Source organism: Ascaphus truei, chromosome 21 (assembly GCF_040206685.1).
Source record: "Ascaphus truei isolate aAscTru1 chromosome 21, aAscTru1.hap1, whole genome shotgun sequence".
Taxonomy (NCBI): domain Eukaryota; kingdom Metazoa; phylum Chordata; class Amphibia; order Anura; family Ascaphidae; genus Ascaphus; species Ascaphus truei.
Window position 1 is genome coordinate 13,122,116 of NC_134503.1, and position 23,375 is coordinate 13,145,490.

Sequence of the window (23,375 nt, forward strand, 5' to 3'; positions counted from 1 at the left end):
CCAGATGCCAAGAATAATGATTTTATTTTCCTAAACTTGAGACCCTGTTTAAAGCGAAACCCAAACACTGATCTTATTTTTCTAATTTTGGGAACACCTGTTTAATGTATTGTTTTTGGATGTGATATGAAGAATACCGCCCTGTCTCCTGTTTCTGCAAGGTCCATGGAGAGACTGTCTACAAGCACTAGAAGATGGACATGATACGAGCACCATATATCTAGTGAAGCCTGACAACACAAACAGACTTATGCAGGTGTGGTGTGACCAGAGGCATGATCCAGGCGGCTGGACAATCATCCAGAGACGTCTTGATGGATCTGTAAACTTTTTTAGAAACTGGGAAACTTACAAGGTAAGTAGTCACAGGCAGTGGGTTCATATGCTCTGTGTGTTTCTGTTTTAAATCTTAGAATAATTGTAAACAGGTTTTGAATGTACCCAAAGTATTTACTCCAGTTTGGCCAGCAGTATGGGGAGCGGTCTGGAATAAGATGACGCACTTGATGTATTCTATACTATATTCTATATGTTTTTTTCAACTCTCACTGTCCTTCTCTGCATTTTTGCAAGTTATAGAACATGCTTGGCCTGAGCTGCCATAGCTATTTTCCCCAAGTGATCTGCATGAAACGTCTGAAGGATGGAGGGATGGAGGGAATAATACAGCACTAGAATGTTTTCCATGCATCTTAAACGCACCATTTCAAGTTTTAACTACAAAGGAGTTGCAAGCAGATAATAGCAGAGGACAACATATCAAAACTGTGCGTTTATACCTTCTAATGCAGGAATATTAAAGATCTTATTTACCGATAGTCAAATGAATTGGGTGTGTATAATATATATACACATACATACATACACATATATATTATATACACACACACACAAGCTGTACTCAGCGTAACATACGCCGATCTAGGAGATCTGAAAGGTTATTAATTAAACATTACTCTGTTTCCACCCCTCCCTGTAATGCCTTGCTGTCTCGTCCCCTCTTTCCCATCTTACTCTCTTCTCCATCATGCCCTGCCCTACTGTCTCCTCCTCTCTGTGCGCAATACACTTCCTCCTCCTCTCCTTGCTCTGTTTCCTCCTCTCCTTGCTGTCTCGCCTACCTTCGATTTACACTCCCTCCTGCCACATGTGCACACTGCTCTCCATTCAACTCATAGACAGGGAGGGATGTGCAGCCTCACTAGCTGTCTCTGGGTGAGTGACAAGCCTATCACAGAGGGATGTGCAGACATCATTAGATTATACATATATATACATACACACACACACACACACACACACACACACACCTCAGAAAGGGCTGTTAATTGGCTAGAAACGTCACTCAGATTTTATAGTTTCTATCTGATGAGGTGTTAAATAAATGTATCTTTATATTTTTCTCATTCTGGAGTGCCTTGGACATTTTTTATTTTTTTATTGTTTTGATCCGAAGAGATGATCACGGATCATCCAGCAAGCACCTTATCCTACAGCCAAGTCTCTATTCTCATTCTATTTATCTTCAGGAGTGCTTTCACCAAATTTTGCATTTGTATGTGTATATATATATATATATATATATTTATTTATTGTGGCAAGACGGCCTCGCGATAGGGTCAGTAAGAGTCCAAACAGTATGTTTTAGGCTTTAACCATCAGTGGTTTCTTTTTCACATCAATAACTAATAGGCACACTGTACCATTAAGGCAAACCAAATCATAAAATAAAAACTTACTCCCCTTTGAGAGTAACTACACAACAGTGTCTGACTAACACAATGGCTGGCTAGCCCAGTTTCCAGCTTTAAACAATACATGCAGTATAAAAAAACATAATATCAAGTCCTTATCTGTGGTTGTGGGAACTCTGTCCCAAGAGAATCCAGGAAATCCCTCTGGATACTGCAAAACTGACAGGACTGCTCTGCTCCCTCAGCAGTCTATGGAATACAGGTTCCTTGAAGACAAGCCCCGCATCCAGCAGACTTGATTAGTTTCATGGAGTCTCTTCCTGTTTGTGGGTCCCAGATGGTGCAAGCAGGCCTGGGGAACCATACCAACCAGTGTCCTTCCTGGTTGGGGAAAGTCTCAGCTGGCAGCTGACTGCCTGCCTTTTAAACCTCTTTTTGTCACGAGTTTAGTCTGCTTAATTAGCATCTACAGAGGAGTTTAACCTCCTGCACGCAGGAAAACACACACACTGCACATCTTTAGAATGCGGATTGTAACTTTCTTGCATATTGCTTTTCTCTCTATTTCCATTTAGCAAGGATTTGGTAACATTGATGGAGAGTATTGGCTGGGTCTTGAAAATATCTACTGGCTTACAAACCAAGGCAACTACAAACTGCTGATTACCATGGAGGACTGGTCAGGTCGCAAAGTATTTGCAGAGTATGCCAGCTTCAAACTGGACCCAGAGAGTGAATACTACAAGCTGAGACTGGGACGTTACAATGGCAACGCAGGGGACTCCTTTACCTGGCACAATGGCAAGCAGTTCACTACACTGGACAGAGACCATGATGTTTACACAGGTACCAACTCATTGTTATACTGTATTACACACTTCACATTATATATAAACAACTAATAAAAAGGTTTACAAAAAAACAAACACCATTATATATGACCTTCCTATAATAAGTGGTGATATACATGGTCTGTCCCGGTTCTTACGGTCTGGCACTGGCTAAAGATATGTGCTCCCGGGCAGGGGGATGACGTTACAGCTGCCTATTGGTGAACACGTCTCACTGCTTCAGTGGCACCATTATATTATATGGATATTGGGGATGTCCGTTCCTCTGAGCACCTACTTCTTTATTTTCATATTGGATGAGAGAGACCTATACCTTTTATACCACAGTGTGTTTTCCACATATTTTATCTATCGCGTAAAACAGGCTTGTTTAAAGGGAATATCAACTAAAACTGGGTCCCTCTATCAGTAAGAAGAACAAAAGACAGCACCTTTTAAAACAAAAGCAACACTACTCATATAGTATTCAATATTATGAACTGAGAGACATATCACAAAACATTGGTCCAGTCTCTGCATTCTGGGGCCATAACGATCCCATTCCTCTATGGTTCATGTTGCAAAAACAGAACTGGACCCTAGATAGCATGAAGTCAAGTTGGCAACAAACACTGCCAAAAAATGTACTCTGGTATCTGCAAAGCAGCACATTTTTGGAGGTCTCATTGATATTCTGTGTTCTCTTCCAGGCAATTGTGCTCATTACCAGAAGGGTGGCTGGTGGTACAATGCATGCGCTCACTCAAACCTCAACGGTGTCTGGTATCGGGGAGGACACTACCGCAGCCGTTATCAAGACGGCGTGTACTGGGCGGAATTCCGAGGCGGGTCATACGCTTTGAAGAAGGTCGTTATGATGATCAGACCCAATCCCAACACTTTCCACTGAAAATAGAGCATCTAAAATGGTAAACCCTTTCACTACTGGATACCTTGTATTGCAACCATCTCTGGCATTGAAAGGGTTAGAGGAATGCTTCTTGTGCGACAGCCACACAGACTTTTACAGGACCTGGCAAACAAATACTGTAAGATGCTGTACATGTATTCATAATGCTATGACCTATTTACATTCATAAATCATTCCTGCAAAGACGCGGCTAACCGCGTGTCAAGACCACCGACAATTTTCATAAATACCATTTCTCTTTCAGTAAATCAAATTTAGATGATAGGAATACAGACACGTATAGGGTAACAAAAAGCTATAGGTGATATGTATGTAGGGCATAGCTTATAATATTCTAAAGTACTATGTACTGTGATAGATACTGTATTATCATTTGGGATTAACGACACAGGAAATAACATCCAATGAAGTCATGTACCAATTAAAGTAGGATGTTACAGTACTTATTCCATTTTTTTTAAATTAGATGCATTATTTAATTTTCTTCTCTTTTTTAATTTACTCAACATTGCAAAAAGCGCTCGGTGTCACACTAAAATCCAAGTAACACTGTACCATCTGATTATCGAATGCACATGGGACTGTAGGTTTCTAAGTGTACGTAAGAGTTATTTTCTTCCTGCGTGGTTTACCATGCCAGCTAGTTGGAACCATCTGTATTTAAGAAGTGCACTTAAAATGAATTTGCACAAGTTCAACATGTATCCTAACTCAATCACACTGACTCTTAAATCTTTCTTTGAATCTTAACAATGTACTGTATCTGTATGCTAGCCTTCTTAACGTGACCTCTGATACACATGTATCTGATCAGGGAAGGACACATTGGCCGGGAGTCATCAAAGAACAATCTGGGCTATGGCACCCAAATCAGCAATATCTGCCACTGACTAATAGCAGGTGCTACAGATTCGGTCGCCAGAGGACTGATCAGGCTTTGATGACTCCCGGGCCACGGTGCTTTAAACAAAAACAACCTACCTGTACAGTATTTAGAGAAATATGTAAATATATATTTTTGCAGACCAAGTCAAAATGAATATACAACATACTCCGCTTAATCACAAATGTAAACCTCACTTTCCAGTTTGTTTGTTTTTTTTGCCATATTAAAAAGTCATTACCTGGTGTGTGTCCATCTAAAAAAAATAAATAAAGACAAAGTAAAAAGGCTATCCACCTTTGCAGGCAATTGATGGGTGCCAAATTTAAAAACATATTTAAATTTCCTGGGTGCTTAAATGCTCCAGACGGGGGACAAAAAATGTATTTAGAAAAGAACAGTCACACATGCACCATTCACCAAAGCCTACAGATCTTGTCTTTTAGTGAGAATATCTGGAATCAGAACCGTTGCAACTGCTTTCAAAAAGCTTCATGTAACAATGTTCAGCAAATCACTAATGTGCTATATAAGAAAACAAAAATCAGGAACTTCCACCAAGAAACAGAAACCTGTATGAGATAATAAACATCTGATCTAACAATGGGGTGAGAGTCATTTTTATCACATAAGCGCATATCAATGTTTTATTCTCATTTCCATCACCTCGGCATCGGCACGTCCGTAGCAGAAGTGTTGGTGTCAAGATTTCCGTTTTTTTCCCTGTGGGTCACATATACAAAGTTTGTTTTATGGAGACACAAAATAAAGTGGTACAATGTTTCGTGGTCTCTAATATCAGTGAGATCTTGTATCTCCCACCACCCTTGAACTTCCTGTGCTTCGAGTCTACTCCCAAGGGCAGCATTATTTCAGTAACAGAAGTTTAACACTACAAGTGCCCAGAATCCTGGGAACCGAACAGCAGGAAGGCATTATTATAATTATGTGCAGTCTGTGAGGATCCCTAGAGATCCAATATACCAGCACAGCACGAGGGATAATCACATCAAAGTGGTTTATTGGGTCCAAAATGTACACATATGCCCACCATTTCAGGGGACCTTCTTCAGGGGTGAATTATAATTATATATATATATATATATATATATATATATATATTATTTTTTAATGTACAATATTGGGAATAACTATAAAGTCAAACAAACAGAATACCCTTCTTCTGCTTTAAAGGAGCAATCCAAACTAGGACCAGCGAGAACGACTCCTGGTGACATGTTTAAGGGGTCTTACCTGGGTAATAGATACCCTTTTTTTTCAACCCAAATCTGACAACTAAAAATATTTTAAATTATTATTATTTTTTTTTAAATCAGCCTTGGGAGGGGGTTGAGTTCCCCTGGCTGCGCCTTATGTGATATCACTGCGTGATCAGTAAGTGCTTGTATAGCCAGAGACCCCTCATCTTTATTTGTTCTGATAAGGACAGAGGTGGGAAGGGTTAAGAAAACCCTTTATAAACAGACACCCATTCAGAGACCCCTAAGAAATTCAACTGGACAGCTAGGTGAGATTGTGCCTTTGAAAGCAACTATGCAGTTGAAGTACTAGATAATACTGGGCTGCAGAATGGTGCTAAAGGTTTGCTTTATGGCACTGTGTCTTCTGCTATATTCTGCAGCAGAAAACGGCTTAGAGCAGCAATCATCCAAAGAACAATGTGTCCATTTACACAATGTGAGATGTAACGGTGTTATAGAAAGTCGAGCTTTAGTACACGGCTCCCTATAAACCATGCAAATCTGCAATAAAGCAAACTATGCCATTTTTACCTAGCAGGATTTCATTCTCGTCTTTACACAAAACATCGTACAGTGTGGAATAAAAACTCGCATAACTAGAAAGGTGTTTTTTGTAGAGCGAAGCTCACTACAGAAGTTGGGTTATCCCTGGCTGAAGAATTGCTGTTATTGGGATGAATACATAAGCAGTGAAGAAGTTAATGCATGGATGCATTAAGGCCCAGATCCACTGAAGGGTGCCAAGCTTGAGCACACCTACCCTCCAATTCATATGACTGGAAGTAAAGGCGTGCTCAAGCTCAGCACCCTTTGTGGATCTGGACTAAGATGCAGCAAAGGTTTTGTTGGAACTTGGTAAGTCGGCCCAATGGGGATGAGGCAAGAGATGCAATCCCAGTAAAAACCTTACCATTTACCAGTAGCTTCCAGATCAAGCTTAAATTATGAAAACATAATACTTCACTCTAGTAACATTTTGAAAAACAAGTCGAGTGTAGATATGCTATTAAATGTTGTATATGACGCCATCACATGTAGGTAGGTACTCCTGCTGAACAGTACGGAACAGGTCCTCCTATACTGCTCAGGCTACAACACAATTCAGCCCTGAGTAAAAGCCCTTTGTACGCCTCTTCTGAAAGCTGCCAGGATGTCTCCACAGCTGCATTTTTATTGTTGCTGGACACCAGCTCTTTGTAAGATTTTGGCGCCCAACTCATTCTGCTTATTGTTAAAACAGGTAAGGTGTCGACAGGAGAAACGTACAATTAGTTTAAAATAGAAACATAAATAAAAGCAAGAAGAATATTTCATATATATTTTTTAATACTATTGGTGCACTGACGTTAATGCAAGATCTTGATAAATGTAAATTTTATAAGTGCTCTTATTATCTTTACTAGGTATTCCCCAGCCTGTTCAAATTGTTCTCCACTGAATTGTGGCAAATGCCATTTAAACTCTTTAGGCGTGTCATGAAATATTTTGTCTTGCATTACAGAATAGCGATTCAAAAAGAAACAGTCAGACATCTGCTAAACCAGCGGTGCACAAAGTGGGGGGCACGCCCCCCAGGGGTGGCGAGATTCACTGCGGGGGGTGCTGGGTTTACAGAGGCCCCCGCACGCTTCCCGAAGGCATTTAAATGAATGCCTAGGGACCTGCAAGACCTCTGTAAACTTCTACTTACCTTGATTCAGGCACTCCTGGTGACGCATCGCCATGGCAACGCGGCGGCAAATGATGCCGCAGGCTCATGCAACATCACGTTGTCATGGCAATGTGACGTCATGACCGCAAGATGTCTGAATCAAGGTAAGAGGGGGGTGCGCAAGGAGAGGGGGAAAGTCTGCAGGGGAAAAAAGATTGCACCCCCCTGTGCTAAACAGTTTTAGTTATACTGAATAACTTCACCATGAATTTTCATCATGAACTGTAACATAATCATATAAAACATGTAATTAGTTAAAGAGGTACTGCACCAGGCACTTAAAAAAAAAGGCAGCCTTTGATTAACTTTGTTGAAAACTAATTAGCTAAGCCGACGATCGATTCATTTTCCTGTGATCGATCAGCTAAAGATCCTGCTTACCAGTGTTCACTAAATGGCTACATTACAGTTTCAAGTAATCCTTCAGTTAGTGTAACTCAACAGCTACACTGTATTCTTACATTATTAAAAGGTAACATCTATTATTACAGTTTGCAGCTTAAACTCCAGGGAAGGTTGGCAAAAAGTTATCACAAACAGGTGTTGCAAATATCTTACACTACTGGGGACATATACTACAACCTGCTATAGAAATCAAAGGATGCCGAGTATATTAAAACGCATTACAAATGGCATTGAGAGTTGAATTGAAAAAGATTTTTTAGTATCTAATACCACACAACATATTTATTTTAAAAAAAAGCAACACAAGTAGGGTATTGCATAGATTGCTCCTTTAATAAGGTACAGTGTTCACTGCTTAGCCCCACTGATAAATAAATCAAGAAACTCTGATCTTGACCGTTAATAAGAGTCTAATTAAGATGAGGATATTGGTAAGCGTGACCCATCAGATTGCTAGGCATGGGGTTCATTCTGCACCTACATAGGTTGAACTTGATGGACGTATGTCTTTTTTCAACCTCATCTACTATGTAACTACGTACATGCTGCTCTCGCAGGTTGCCGCTCCCCAGCTGCTGCCTCTCTCACTGTGTGCTGTGGGGGGGCTCGGCCGGCGCTGGTTAGGCCGCTATTTGGCGCCCGGCATCTACCCAGCTGCAGGGCTGCCCTCTGCACTGTCCCACACCGGGTCTCTCTGATGCCGACACTCACCGGAAGTGCGCGCCACAACTTCCGGTGCGCAATGTCACAGAGCGGCCCGGCGTGGGACAATGAGGAGGCATGCCAGCACCTAGGGAGATGCCGGCGGCAAATAGAGGCCTAACCAGCGCTGGCTGGGCCCCCAGCCCGAGGACACAGTGAGAGAGGCAGAAGCTGGAGAGAGGCACTCCTCTACACAGACTACAAACTTTCACCATCACGAAGAGTCACGGTCAGGGAACCATGGAAAAAGACCGCTGTCTGTAATAATAAAAGAGCCGCCTGTGTGTCTGAATGTCTATCAGAACCATAGCTCCAAGACCCTGAACCCTATAGACCTGAAACTTTGCATGCATAGTAAGGGGGCCTTAGAGGGTGTGCACCCGTGGGTTATTTTGTTATTTTGGGTCGTCCTTCCTGTTTTTAACTGTTCCGCCTCCGACTGGTTGCTCCCTCTCCACACGGTTGCCGATTGGTCGGTTTCTCGGCACAGGGGCGCCGATTGGCCTTTGATTTGCAGGAGGTATGTGATTGGTCACCACGCTAAGCTGGAGGCCTTCCGGACATTCCTTAGAGGGAGAGTGTAGACAACTGGGGCAGAGGTGTAAGAGAGGGAGGGGGAGAAGTGGGGGTAAAAGAGTGGGAGGGGTGAGTGAGGGAGGAAGAGAGGGGAGAGAAATACATGGGGGAAGGACAGGATGACGGGGAGTGTGAGAGGTGGTGGTGTAAGAGGAAGGTCACTGATGGGGTGTGAATGTCACTGAGGGGACGGTCACTGGGGGAGTGTGTCACTATAATTTGGGGTGGGAGTCTCAGCGACTGAGGGTTGTGGGTGCAGCCTCACTCACTGCGAGGTGGAATAATTGATTGGGTTAAAGAGGGCGGCATTATCGATAGATTCACAGTTTCAAATCTGCAATGGAAAAGAGAGACTCCAGAGTCCTGCAACCTGTGCAAAGCCGGGTACTGTAACCACTAGTGTACAACAAAAATACAGGACTCCTCATTGGGTCCGCTCGCTCCAAAACGTTCTGCTGCTTTAATTATCACTTTACCCTAAAGGAAGCGCAACACGTTAGTCTTATCCGGCAACAAAATGGTGGGGGGGGGGGGGGGGAAATTACATCTCAAGATGAATGACTTTGATTTCATGCCCAGATATGTTGGCTTCCCACTCTACCAAAGCATGAAATAAGTTCCCAGTTAACGGCTTGTATATACGAATAGAAAGACATTAGAACTGCAGACATGTCTGAGTCTTCTGCTGTACAAGTTTCCTTTCATCCAGCCAAACGTTGGGATCATTCCACCGGTAAACAAACAAAGCTGTAAGTGTCTATGTAATATGAAGTGTTTTTCTAGTCATTTCAGGCAAGAAAAACCCATTTACAAGTTGAGATTCTTACAGTGTGCCAACCCTGCCCATCATCCCAAGGAAAATCCTGTTTTAGCTTTACTTCACTTACCTACCAACTTGATATATAAGCATGGTAACAAAGCCGAGGGGCGGCAAAGCTCCAACACAAACGAAATCAAGAACCAAATTACTTTGAACGCATTGTATCAGACATATTGCTACAAAAATATATTATTTTTTACAAGAGTTTTAAAAGGAAGAGCTGGATTTTTGGAGGTTTCAAGTCTAATCTGTTCAAGATGACAACACCAAACCTAAAGATACCAATGTGGGGTATGCGATAACAGCAGCAGATTTAATGCACGTTGTAAGCCAGTATTCCATAGGACAGTCAGCGCTGAGCCGTGCGGACGCTCCGCAATGAGCCCGTCATCCTCAATGAGGATGTCTTGAGAGGGGGCTCCCGCAAGCCTCCGCAGGCGTGCTGAGGCGCGGGGATTTTCAGCCGACAGCAGAACCTGTTTCTGAGCGCGCTGTCGGCTGAAAACCTCCAATCAGAGAGAAGCAGCGTCAACGTCACGGCGCCGTGACGTTGGCGCTTCACGGGCTATTGGCCCAGTGACGTCAGTGCCCGGCCTCCCCGCCTCCCGATTGCATGAACTAGCAGACCAGCCAGCGTGCGCAATCGCTCCTGATTGCGCAGCCGAGCCTCAGCGCGGAGGAGCGCGGCACCTTCTCTATGGACGCAGCCTAAGATACAATACCACTGTTCAGTGAATAAACTATTACAGGGGTGGGAACTGTAATCCTCAAGGCCAGCAAAAGGTCAGGTTTTCAGGATATCCCTGCTTCGGTACAGGTGGTTCAATCATCTGAATCCCCAAAGTGAACTGTAGAGTCCAATCGGCTTTGTGAAAGGCTTCGTTTTAACTTCCTGGGCACGTAATCTTTCAATTGCTTCTCTCCCTTGAGCGGAGCATCAGATTAAAAAAATAAAGGCGTCTTTGGAAAAGTGCAAGGTACGATCTAATAATGGAAGTATAAAATAAAATGCAATGAAAGGGCAATCAGAGCAAACTGCTGATTTAAAGTGGTGTTTTTGATGCCAAAAACAAGACTTGGGTTTCCAGGGCAATCTCCTGCCATTGGGTCTTATAGTACAGTATACATACAATCAATGCGGTTTGTAATAGAGGCTCAAGTTAGTTTCTCCAGACCTTTATTGTTAAGAAATAAAACAAAGGCTTTAACACCAAGTAGATTTAAAGTCATATCTTCTTTTAAAGCTGACAGCAGTGGTATTAATTGGGTTCTTCGGTAGCAATGAACTATTTAGCTTTTCCCCCCCTTTTTAAATCACCAAGTAATCCAGAGGAAATTATACTCAACAAGTATCAAAGCGGCCTGAAAACAGATGTCAAAGCTTGATTAATCATGTGGATTAATTGTTTGTAAAGAAAACATGTTTGGGACTTTGGAAAGCTCTCGGGAACGTGTCTTCTTAAATACATCCCCCACAAAGCACAGAATATCTGCTGAGCTAGTTTGAAAGGAAATATGTAAGCATTTGTTCCACTGTCATAACATCGCTCTTCTAAATGATGAGCTTGTAAATAACTGTATGGGGTAGGGGCAATTTCTATATTGCCGCTTTCCAATGGTGCTTAGTCTATAAATGCACATTTAGGATCAATAACACGAGTGGAAAAAGGTAACTTGTCAAGGCAAAACAGTGTGTAATAATGGCAGCTACAGGCTGACCTTACAGAGTTTATTTATAAGTTATAGCCCCCTGCTAGGGACTACTACTAGTTAAGGGGGCTAAGGACCCTAGAGGGTTAACAGTGTGGGGTCACACAGTTACTTCCCACCCCATCATGTGATACAGGAGGACTTGGCAGAAACTAAGCAACACCCACTTTATATCTGTGATAGTGACATCACCACAAGAATATATACTCAGCTAGAAGATTGTACAATCAGGTTCCTGAAGGAGTGACAGTGGAGGAGCCTCAAGTTATTTTTAAGTTTAAAGTAACTGTAATAACTATGTCTTGTCACCTTTATTGGTTTCAGTTAGGAGACGTACCCTTTACAGATAAAGCCCATAATAATGAACAGAGATTGTCCTCCGACTAGAAGAGGAGCAGGCGAATGTTCAGCAGAGAGTTCTCAGAGTAGAAACGTCCAAGCATAGCTGGATCGGGTTCACCGGAAGGTTCCTGGTGAAGCCCTGACCCAATAGGTATAGAGGTGGACTGTATACAGAATAACGGGATACAGATCCCGGAGGATATAGTGTGTTTCCACCAACGGGTCCTTAGTAAACTTTTTATCTGTTAAGTATAGAGGAAGAATGCCATCCACAGTAAAGGGATACTGATCACCAAGAATAGTGTGTCCCAACCAGTGTCCACCAGATACATGGGCATTAAGGAAGCTATACAAGAGAGTTCCAATCTAACATTACTAAAGGACACACGTATAAGTACCTCCCCAGCATATGAGTGAGAGCTACCAAGGGTATGAATCCTGAAGAAGTCTACAGTAAGTACTTCCCTAGTGTAGGACTGAGCTACCAAGGGAAGAAGCACTGAGTAACTATATTGTTAAACACCAGTTCATGTCTATATGAAGCCTGCCCTTGTATGTGGAGCATTATCAACGGATGTGAATAAAACTCTGTTTCTAATATAAAGGTTCCTGGCGCTCTTCATTCTAACGTCTGCATATTTATACCCATCTTGCACGGATCCAGCACCCTGAAAAGGTATAAGACACTGAGAACTGCCATGTAAACAGTCTATCATGATGTAAACTCATTAAAAGCCGGGCAGGGAGGGTTACAGGTACATAAAGGCCTCTCCAGCTCCAACTGGAACATGAATACCTACAGCAGAGTAATGCATGAAATAAATCCCATTCCTTTTGACTGGAGACATGGAGTTACATATATTCCTTACCAAGAAAGTCTTATTATCAAACCAGCTCTATGTACAACATACCACAAAAGCCGCCGTGCTGACTTATGACAACCTACAAAACACCAGCTGCAATTTAAAGAAAAAAGGAAAAGCAAAAAGCTAGCAATTACTGCATGTAGCCTGCCCTTCCCGAAAATCACACGTGCTATTTCTAGAATTTAAAATCCACCACTGGGCACAGCATACACCACAGCTATGCTGATGTCTGTATTTTCCTACCTGAGGAGCAAATGCAAACCTATAATCTAACAGAGGAGAAATCCTCAATAGAATCTTTACTTGAAAATATACAGCCTCAGCCTTCCTAGTTAACCTGTACAAAACCATGACTTTATAATCCGTCTGTATAATCTGTGCATCAATAGTGGATTAAATGGAGTTCCAGAGGGACACTGGGTATGACATCGATTTGCATATGAAGCCACACCCAGGTTGATTTCTTGTCAGGGCACCGTTGTATTTTTCTTACCGTGCTTTCCAAAATGTCTTTTATATTAAGAGAAGACAAGAAGAAAAATGCACATCAATGCGCACCGGAGATTAAAATAATGTAAATTATTTATTAATAAAACTGAAAATAACTGAGGGGATCCAACCCCACCTCAGTACACATGAGCCATAGATCCGGGTTAAGTTTACAATAAACAAAAACCACATCAATAATAAAATGTATCTAATTAAACTAAATCTATAAACAACGTAACAAAAATATATAAAAAAAGACAATGTTCAATAAAACGGGATATATATATCCAGAATGAGGCTAAAAGTAGTAGCTGAACAACTGCCTGAGGCTGAAAGGGGGAGACGGAGAGTTACGCTGAGGCCCAGAGCGGGTTCCGCGGTGAACGTTACGGGTCCGGACCGCGCCACCGCAGAGATGTGTCCACCGCCCGAGCTCCCTGCAAACGCCGTCTCAGCCTGTCAGAATACACGCAGTGACCTGTCGTGACCTCTACGCGTTTCGCACTACGTAGTGCGAAACGCGTAGAGGTCACGACAGGTCACTCTGCGCGTATTCTGACAGTTATATTTTTGTTATGTTGTTTATAGATTTAGTTTAATTAGATACATTTTATTATTGATGTGGTTTTTGTTTATTGTAAATTTAACCCGGATCTATGGCTCATGTGTGCTGAGGTGGCGTTGGATCCCCTCAGTTATTTTCAGTTATTTTTCTGTTTTATTAATAAATAATTTACATTATTTTAATCTCCGGTGCGCATTGTGTGCATTTTTCTTCTTTTCATCTCAAGGTGTCCCCCTTTTGGGGGTCACCTTGCTTTAGGAGCTCATTGGGGAGACGCTCTACACACATGCTGCAAGGGGATTAATGTTTCCAGCAAACGATATATCTGCAGCACGAGCGCTGAATTTCCTACATTATCTGCTATTAAGAGAAGACTAACAATCCCTTGGTACTAGAACCAACTGGGACAAACCCAGCGCCATAGAAGGAATCCCATTGAATGCAATTGGCGTTTTGCCCGATAAACCAGGTACAATTATTTACCACCAAACATAACTAAATCTAGTTGCTAAAAAAAAGTTTAAAATTTTTTATAAAGGGGTGCACTATACTGCAGTGAATCCTTAAGTAGGTTTTATTGAAACCCGTTACATGCTGGAAAGATCAGCAATGCATTGCACTGAAAGGGTTAAGATCACCACACAGTACAACACTGCTGCAAAGGAGTACTGAAAATGCACAGCTTTCATGAGCCAAACCTTTACTGCGCAGATTACATTGAAATAACTCTCTGAAAGGAAGTACATCAAGTTGTAAATGCCAAAGTAGCTATTCCAACAGGAATATATGTTCGGAAATATAGTGGTGAAATACATTAATTCATTTCAATATGTAGTACATCATGTACTTATACTATGTGTACCGAAGCCACATTTATGTTGATAGAGTTGCTATAAATTAGGGGAAAATCAGTGTTTGCGGACTCTGAAATATATCCCCTGTATTCATAGAGCGCTCTTTAACCTGGACTTCCACATATAAAAGGAAAGTCAGTTCCTACAGCAAACAGTGATGTCATTATACTGACAGACCTCATGTGAGCAAGAAAACACTCCTAGTCAGCAGCCAGGACTGACGTTATTACAGCTTGAAATGTTCTCACAGTCGCTCTGTCTCAAGGACAACCTAAGAGAACCAACCGCATGTTCAACGTGTGGTCCACTCCAGGTATGAATGCTACAAACGTGGCTGTCTATTAACCAGAACCAGCAAAGGCTTTTTATACCAGATGGAATAGGAGTCATTAGATATGTGTCAGTTGACACACCTACCCAAGTAGGGAATGGAGGGGACCATCTTCAAGCTTCTCATGTATTCCCGTGTCCTCTTGTAATTATCCTCTTTGGATAGTAAATAATCCAGCTTGTCGAATGTTGTCTTGTCTTTCCGATTCAGAAGCTAGAAGAGAACAGCGAGACCGTCAAGAGAGCCAGTGTGAGGGATGCATTGAAAGGCAAAAAGAGGAACACATGCTTTATGTGATGCTATTACTTCCATCGAACAGAATCTCAAAGGCCTTGTGAATTCTATCATGCTTTGTATGTGCTCATGTTCCATCATTTATCTAAATGAAACAACAACCAAAAGAATAACACCAAGTTTGAGGTATGAAGAACGGAAAAGCATTAAGTCGCGAGTTTCATAAAAGTATGCATTTATTTACATTAAAGTGATTTGGTATAAAAAAAAGTTTTTATATATATATATGTGTATATATGTGTATATATGTGTATATATATCTACTATATATTTCTGAAAGCACTGTATGTCTGCGTCCCTAGCGGCAATCTCATTGGTCCCTTGGCCCGCCCCCGCACACCTCTCATTGGGCTCACACACTCACACCACCCCCTTGGCCCGCCCCCCACACCTCTCAATGACCTGAGGCGGAGTGACGGGCCAAAGGTCCAAAAAAAAAAAAAAAAAAAAAAAACACACACACACACCTCTGTCCTCTCCCCCCCATCACACTCACCTCCCCCCTCCCCGGTGCTCACCTCCCTCCCGCTCCACTCCCTCCCCGGCGGGGGGACACGCGCCCACCTAAGACGCGCCCGGAAGCCGCTCCACTCCCTCCCGCTCCACTCCCGCACTCACCTCCCGCTCCACTCCCGCACTCACCTCCCGCTCCACACCACTCCCTCCCGCTACACACCACTCCCTCCCGCTCCACTCCCGCACTCACCTCCCGCTACACACCACTCCCTCCCGCTACACACCACTCCCGCACTCACCTCCCGCTCCACTCCCTCCCTCCTGCTCCACTCACCTCTCTCCCGCTACACACCACTCCCTCCTGCTCCATTCCCTCCCCGGCGGGGGAACAGGCAGGCTGCCACGCGGCGCGTAAGATGGCGGACCCCCTTCCTCCCTCGCGCTCCACTCCCGCTCCACTCACCTCCCGCTCCACTCCCGCTCCACTCACCTCCCGCTCCACTCACCTCACCTCCCTCCCACTTCACTCCACTCCCTCCCCGGCGGGGGAACAGGCTGCCACGCAGCGCGTAAGATGGCGGACCCCCTTCCTCCCTCGCGGCACCGAGTGAGAAGATGGCGGCGGCCGGAAGTACAGGTAGGTGTCGCGTGTGTCGCTCCCCCACCTCCCCCCCACCCGCGGCGCCGCACGGAACGGAGAAAGGGCACATCACGGGACTGAGACATGTGTGTGTGTGTGTGTGACTGTGTGTGTGTGTGACTGTGTGTGTGTGACTGTGTGTGACTGTGTGTGTGTGTGTGTGTGTGTGTGTGTGTGTGTGTGTGTGTGTGTGTGTGTGTGTGTGTGTGTGTGTGTGACTGTGTGTGTGTGACTGTGTGTGTGTGTGACTGTGTGTGTGTGTGACTGTGTGTGTGACTGTGTGTGTGTGTGTGACTGTGTGTGTGTGTGTGACTGTGTGTGTGACTGAGTGTGTGCGACACTGCCCCCCCTCCTGTCCACTGCCCCCCCTCCTGTCCACAGCCCCCCCCCTCCTGTACACAGCCCACCCCTCCTGTCCACTGCCCACCCCTCCTGTCCACTGCCCCCCCCCTCCTGTCCACTGCCCCCCCCCTCCTGTCCACTGCCCCCCCCTCCTGTCCACTGCCCCCCCTCCTGTCCACTGCCCCCCCCTCCTGTCCACTGCCCCCCCCTCCTGTCCACTGCCCCCCCCCTCCTGTCCACTGCCCCCCCTCCTGTCCACAGCCCCCCCCTCCTGTCCACAGCCCACCCCTCCTGTCCACTGCCCCCCCCTCCTGTCCACTGCCCCCCCCTCCTGTCCACTGCCCCCCCCCCCTCCTGTCCACTGCCCCCCCCCCCTTCTGTCCACTGCCCCCCCCCCTTCTGTCCACTGCCCCCCCCCCCTTCTGTCCACTGCCCCCCCCCCTTCTGTCCACTGCCCCCCCCTCCTGTCCACTGCCCCCCCCTCCTGTCCACTGCCCCCCCCTCCTGTCCACTGCCCCCCCCCTCCTGTCCACTGCCCCCCCCCCTCCTGTCCACTGCCCCCCCCCCCTCCTGTCCACTGCCCCCCCCCCCTCCTGTCCACTGCCCCCCCCCCCTCCTGTCCACTGCCCCCCCCCTCCTGTCCACTGCCCCCCCCCTCCTGTCCACTGCCCCCCCCTCCTGTCCACTGCCCCCCCCCTCCTGTCCACTGCCCCCCCCTCCTGTCCACGTCGTCCCCCCTCCTGTCCACGTCGTCCCCCCTCCTGTCCACGTCGTCCCCCCTCCTGTCCACGTCGTCCCCCCTCCTGTCCACGTCGTCCCCCCTCCTGTCCACGTCGTCCCCCCTCCTGTCCACGTCGTCCCCCCTCCTGTCCACGTCGTCCCCCCTCCTGTCCACGTCGTCCCCCCTCCTGTCCACTGTCGTCCCCCCTCCTGTCCACTGTCGTCCCCCCTCCTGTCGACTGTCGTCCCCCCCTCCTGTCCACTGTCCCCCCCTCCTGTCCACTGCCCCCCCCCTCCTGTCCACTGCCCCCCCCCCCTCCTGTCCACTGCCCCCCCCCCTCCTGTCCACTGCCCCCCCCCCTCCTGTCCACTGCCCCCCCCCCTCCTGTCCACTGCCCCCCCCCTCCTGTCCACTCTGTTCCCCCCTGTCTACTGTCCCCCCCCCCCTCTGTCTACTGTCCCCCCCCCCTCCTGTCTACTGTCCCTCCCCCCTCCTGTCCACTGTTCGTCCCCCCCCCTCCTGTCCACTGTTCGTCCCCCCCCTCCTGTCCACTGTTCGTCCCCCCCCTCCTGTCCACTGTTCGTCCCCCCCCTCCTGTCCACTGTTCGTCCCCCCCCCTCCTGTCCACTGTTCGTCCCCCCCCTCCTGTCCACTGTTCGTCCCCCCCCTCCTGTCCACTGTTCGTCCCCCCCTCCTGTCCACTGTTCGTCCCTCCCCTCTGGGGAGAACGGAGAAAGAGGGAGAGAGAAGGGAGCGGGAAATTTAACTCACGGGCAACGCCGGGTCTCTCTCCAACTCACCTCCCTCCCCGGCGGGGGAACAGACAGGCTGCCTCGCGGCGCCTAAGATGGCGGCGCCCGGAAGGACCCCCTTCCTCCCTCGCGGCGCCGAGTGAGAAGATGGCGGCGCCCGGAAGTACAGGTAGGTGTCGCGTGTGTGTCGCTCCCCCATTTCCACCCCCCGCCACTTCCCACCCCCCACTTCTCCCCCCCCATACTTCTCCCCCCCCCCACTTCTTTCCCCCCCACCTCCCAGAGCATGCTCTCTACGGCTCAACATCCCCGAGGAGCAGGAGGAGAGCGGCAGGGAGTTAATACCTCCTTTGTGCCACCGGGAGTCGGCGGAGGCCACGAGGTGGGAGAGAACCAGTGGCAGCCCAAGGAGCGCGGCATGCTGCCAGGTGAGGAAATGCAGGGGGAGGAATCCATGCCTTTGACGCCCCCCCCCTGCCTTTGACGCCCCCCCCCCCTGCCTCCGGCCAACGCCGGGTATACACACACCTCTCCTCCTCCCCATCACACTCCTCTCCCCGGCGCTCACTCCCCCTGCCTTTCACGCCCCGCCTCCGGCCAACGCCGAGTATACACACACACACACTGACTGACACACGCACACGACCCCTGGCAGCCACACGCACACAACCCCTGACAGCCACATGCACACACACCCTGACGCACGCACACACACTGGCTGACACACACACTTACTGACACACGCACGCACGCTGACTGACGCACACACACACTGACTGACGCACACACACACACACACACACTCACACACACACTGACTGACACACACACACACACACACACACACACACACACACACACACACACACACACACTGACTGACACACACACACTGACTGACACACTGACACACACAGTGACTGACGCGCGCACACACACTAACTGACGCGCGCACACACTGACTGACACACACACACTGACTGCGCGCACAAACACACACACCGACTGACACACACACACTGACTGACGCACGCACACACACACACTGACTGAGGCACACACACACGCACACACTGACTGTGTGTGCGTCAGTCACTCAGTCTGTGTGTGTTTGTGTTTCTGCGTCAGACTCACTGACGCGCGCACGCACACTGCATGAAGCTGTAAAGGGGGGAGACTGGATTGATGTGAATGGGGGACAAACAGAGAGAGGGGGGAAGAGAGAGAGAGGAGCGGGAACATTACATCCCGGGCAACGCCGGGTCTCTCAGCTAGTATATATATATATAAAACACAATAGTATACTATTGAGTTATACTATTCAGAAATGTAGCCTCTTCAACGTTATCAATTATTGTGCCATGTTTTATCTGGAATATAGTTAAACAGAATGACATATAATTATAAAGTAATCTGAAGCATCCTGCTACAGTATACTGCAGTCCCTTTACTAATTTTAAAACAAGGTAAATCATAAGTGATGTATCAGACAAAATAACTCATGTCAAACAGGGAATATTTCTGCAAAGAACACTTTAGGATCTGAAGTGAACTTTAATTCTAGAGCCGTAAGAGTTGATCCCTCCATTAGTTTTAATGAGGCTCATCAAAACCATCACCAAAATTGAACTTCTGATGAAGTACAGTATATTTGTCATCTTCCCTAATCCTCCTTCAGCCAACAAAATGTGTCCAAACAAGTCAGGGAGGTCCACATACAGGAAATATTTTTGTTGGTGTACTAGAAATCCAATCGTTCCATAATGCGTCAAGGATAAAAATGGATCACACATTCCCATTGGGTAACTTTCAAATATAGATTTGAAGAATACCATACAATTCGGAGAGGGGCTTCTGGACTGATTGATACCAGCTGCCACTTCCCTTTAACAAACACTTGTGCAAAAATTTGAAAGAACAGAGGGGAAATGCTTGTAGATTAAAAAAAAGTAGCAAGTGGAAACTATTCTGCTGAATTTAGGATCACGCCACAGGCTTTTGGCAATGCCATTTTAAGACTTAAAAATGTGTCTACATGCCTAAAACTGTTCTTAAAAATGTACATTATATGACAAGTTTCATAAAATATCGGATATAAAATAGTACACCCAATACTGCTAAGAAACCTGTCAGCTGCTGGCTTTCATGCAGCCAAATAGAAATGCTTTGCTGGGGGAAAAATCCTAATAGTAAGTCTATGTATCACTTTCATGTTAATAACTCAATGGAAAAAGCCTTAGGGGAAAAAAAAAAAACTTAAGCAAGAAGAGTTTGGGGTTAGAAGAGCTCTCAAACCTAATATTACGTCCACATTAAGTATGGACAAAACATAATAATATTGGTTTCCCATATAGTGCTGACATTGTATATAACATTTTGCTGGCGGAATGAGTCCCCCTTCCCCAAAGAGCTTACATGATGCTTGAGACACAAGGCGAGAATGCAACTCCCCAAGGTCACAAGGAGAGTTGGAGCCCCTTAAGCCCACACTTATTTAGCACCATCAGCAGATGCAGCACAGCTACATGCAATGTTATGCTCATTGACACAGATTTGCTTGTGGTCAGCAGCCAATTGTATCCAGTCCTAAGTCGTCCGGAATAGACCAGCTTATTTTTACTTACGGGTTACTATTACGTATAGAGGATTTCCCTCTGAAGAAAGGGCCCCCCATGCTATTACTTTTCAAAGCTGAGGACAGATGAGCTCATTTATACATGTGGCACAAATTATCTGCGAGGCAGCAACATAAATAATTTTCAATTTATATTATTTTATTTCTGGGTCATAAAAAAAATGAGCTTGAAAAAAACAAAACAAAAAAAGCAACAACATAATACATCATACTATGGCAATTCTTCTTCCAAATCTACTGAGCGAGGACACAAGACGCTACTTCCAGCTCTTGATCTCTCACTGTGGACTGTACAGCAAAGGGGAGATACAGTAAGACTGCTTTATTCAGTGGTCATGTCACCCTTCTGTTACCCACTTGGCCGAAGCAAAGCAGTTCTACAGGTCATAGGCCAAGTGGCTTCTCGAATATACTGGACACAATGGTGAAAGGTGTGACAGATGTGGACGTACGTACACACACACACACACACACACACACACACACCTCCATGCTTTTTCCTCCTCTCCTTGGCCAGAGGCTCCTGACACCGTCTCCTGATTGGCTACATTATCAAGCACCCGAGCAATTGCCCCTGTCCCTCCTCGGGGGAAATCCCATGTCCCCACAGGACGGTCAGATCACTATGTTCAGAGTGGTAACACCGGACACATACATGTTCAGTATTATCCCTAATTTTTTACTGGACAGTGTGTCCACATACAGGACAGTTCTATTCAACACTGGACACCTGGCAACCCTAGCCAAATATTATATATTGGGTGTCTTGGAGCAGGGGTGCACAAACTTTTACCCCTGTACCCCTCTGAATGCTGTCCCCCCCTGCTTGCGCCCCCCCCCCCTCCTTACCTTGGCGTCAAATGACGCCACGTTGCCATGGCAATGCGTCGCTGGAAGCCAAGGTAGGGCAATTTACAGAGGCGTCACGCGGTCCCCCGGCACTTCATTTAAATGGCTTGTGGGAGAGCGCCGGACCTCTGTAACCGCCGCGTCCCCCAGTTTGCGCTCTCCTGTCTTAGAGAATCGTTTGTAACGTGGAGTTGGACACAATAAAAGAGAATACAATATAGTTCTGTGCACAACAAATATATGTTTAAAAGCACCCAGAGCAATAGCTTTAGTAAGCTGGAAACTAAATAGGAAAGTGTATTGAAGAGTCTGCCAAACATCAATTTATGAAACTTTGTGGTTTCCTCAATTAAATTAAATAACGTACCCAAAGACCTATTTTTCAACTTTGGAAAACATAAGAACAATAGATTCAAATATTTCCATGAACATAATTAGCGTTGGGCTTTCTTTCTATATTATTAGCAGAGTAACCCATATAATAAAAAATAAACTGTGCGCCTTTGTGGTTTCAAATAAGGTTAAGTACATGGAGCAGATTGCTACAGTTTTGCTTATTTTTGATTATATGTCCATGTGGATAAACGTTAAACACTCAACAATGTAAGTTGCATGTGAACATTTTCCATACAGTGCCATCAAAACCAACGCAGAGTTCTGCAATGGGAAATCTGCAAATTGATTTAGTATCCAAAGTACAGTCGTTGGAACATTTCACAAATAAAAATATATTTTTTGAAGTGGGCTGTAAACTAAGAATTTATATCACCAACAAAGCACTCAGTGTCCACATGTAAACATACATTATCTTTTATTAGTTTTAGTGGTTCCACTGTTTGAAATATGTACTTTGTGCACAAATTATATAGCCCAGAAGCAAAACCCTTTAGTGAACTTACAAGGGCACACGATGCTCATGCTGAGGACCTTGAATCAACTTTGTCCGTTCCTTTCTATTAGATCGATAGTTTAGCACTGAATGGAAAGCAGTCGGGACACTAATGCGCCTGATTGCCTGGGAGCTACCAATTTAGGCTAACAGAAAGTGTTTCTTTGTTAAAAATAAAAATAACGGAGTGACCTGTGACAGAGCCGTTGATCCGCCTTAAAGGGATGAGAGTGTACAAATGGGCACGGAAACAGCACAGCCCATTAGGTGCACCAGCTACTGGGTGGAGAGCTGTACTAGGTTTGTAATAGAATGCGTTCACTCGAGCTTCACCACTGGCCTCTAGTCTAGTTGTACCTTCTGCAGCATCAACTAAGATTCTCTACCATGGAGCCTGGACAGCCTCGTGTACACTGCTTCCAATGTGCAGCTGGGCCCTCCTTCAGTAAGAGAGTTAACAATAGCATACATCCTGCTATTCGGATTTCTCAACAAAAAAAAAAAATAAGCACATAAATAATACTTTTCATGAGCTGTACCCACACCTGGAAACTATTAGTAGTTGGCAAACAATCAAAAGAAAATAAATAATTTCTCTAGCATTCTACTCCGATGAGAAAATGGTTCTGTAACTGGTAAAGCAGGGAAAAAATGAGACCGAGCAGGTAAATAAATAAAAAAATAAAAAAAGGATTACGAACGAACATGGCAAAAGCTTGAATCTATAAAGTTATATTACTTTTTACAATAGGAAACTATTAATTCCCTATACTAATACACACAAAAGGTGCCACTCATTCGGGTGATGGAACCAGTCTCTTATAAG

At 45.5% G+C, this 23,375-nt stretch overlaps 2 protein-coding genes across 7 annotated transcripts in view; one reads left to right on the top strand and one right to left on the bottom strand.

The window, feature by feature from the left end:
- ANGPTL2 (angiopoietin like 2) overlaps positions 1-4,942 on the top strand; it is a 30,041-nt gene extending 25,099 nt beyond the window's left edge. The window contains exons 3-5 of the mRNA XM_075579009.1: positions 162-355; positions 2,270-2,540; positions 3,235-4,942. Of these exons, the coding sequence (XP_075435124.1) occupies positions 162-355; positions 2,270-2,540; positions 3,235-3,434 (665 nt within the window). The 3' untranslated portion in view covers positions 3,435-4,942. The remainder of the gene's footprint in view (positions 1-161; positions 356-2,269; positions 2,541-3,234) is intronic.
- The window catches only part of RALGPS1 (Ral GEF with PH domain and SH3 binding motif 1), a 423,133-nt gene that overhangs the window by 256,872 nt on the left and 142,886 nt on the right, over positions 1-23,375 (bottom strand). For all 6 annotated transcript variants that reach the window (XM_075579016.1, XM_075579015.1, XM_075579013.1 and 3 more), the window contains one exon: positions 15,058-15,184. In XM_075579016.1, the coding sequence (XP_075435131.1) occupies positions 15,058-15,184 (127 nt within the window). The remainder of the gene's footprint in view (positions 1-15,057; positions 15,185-23,375) is intronic.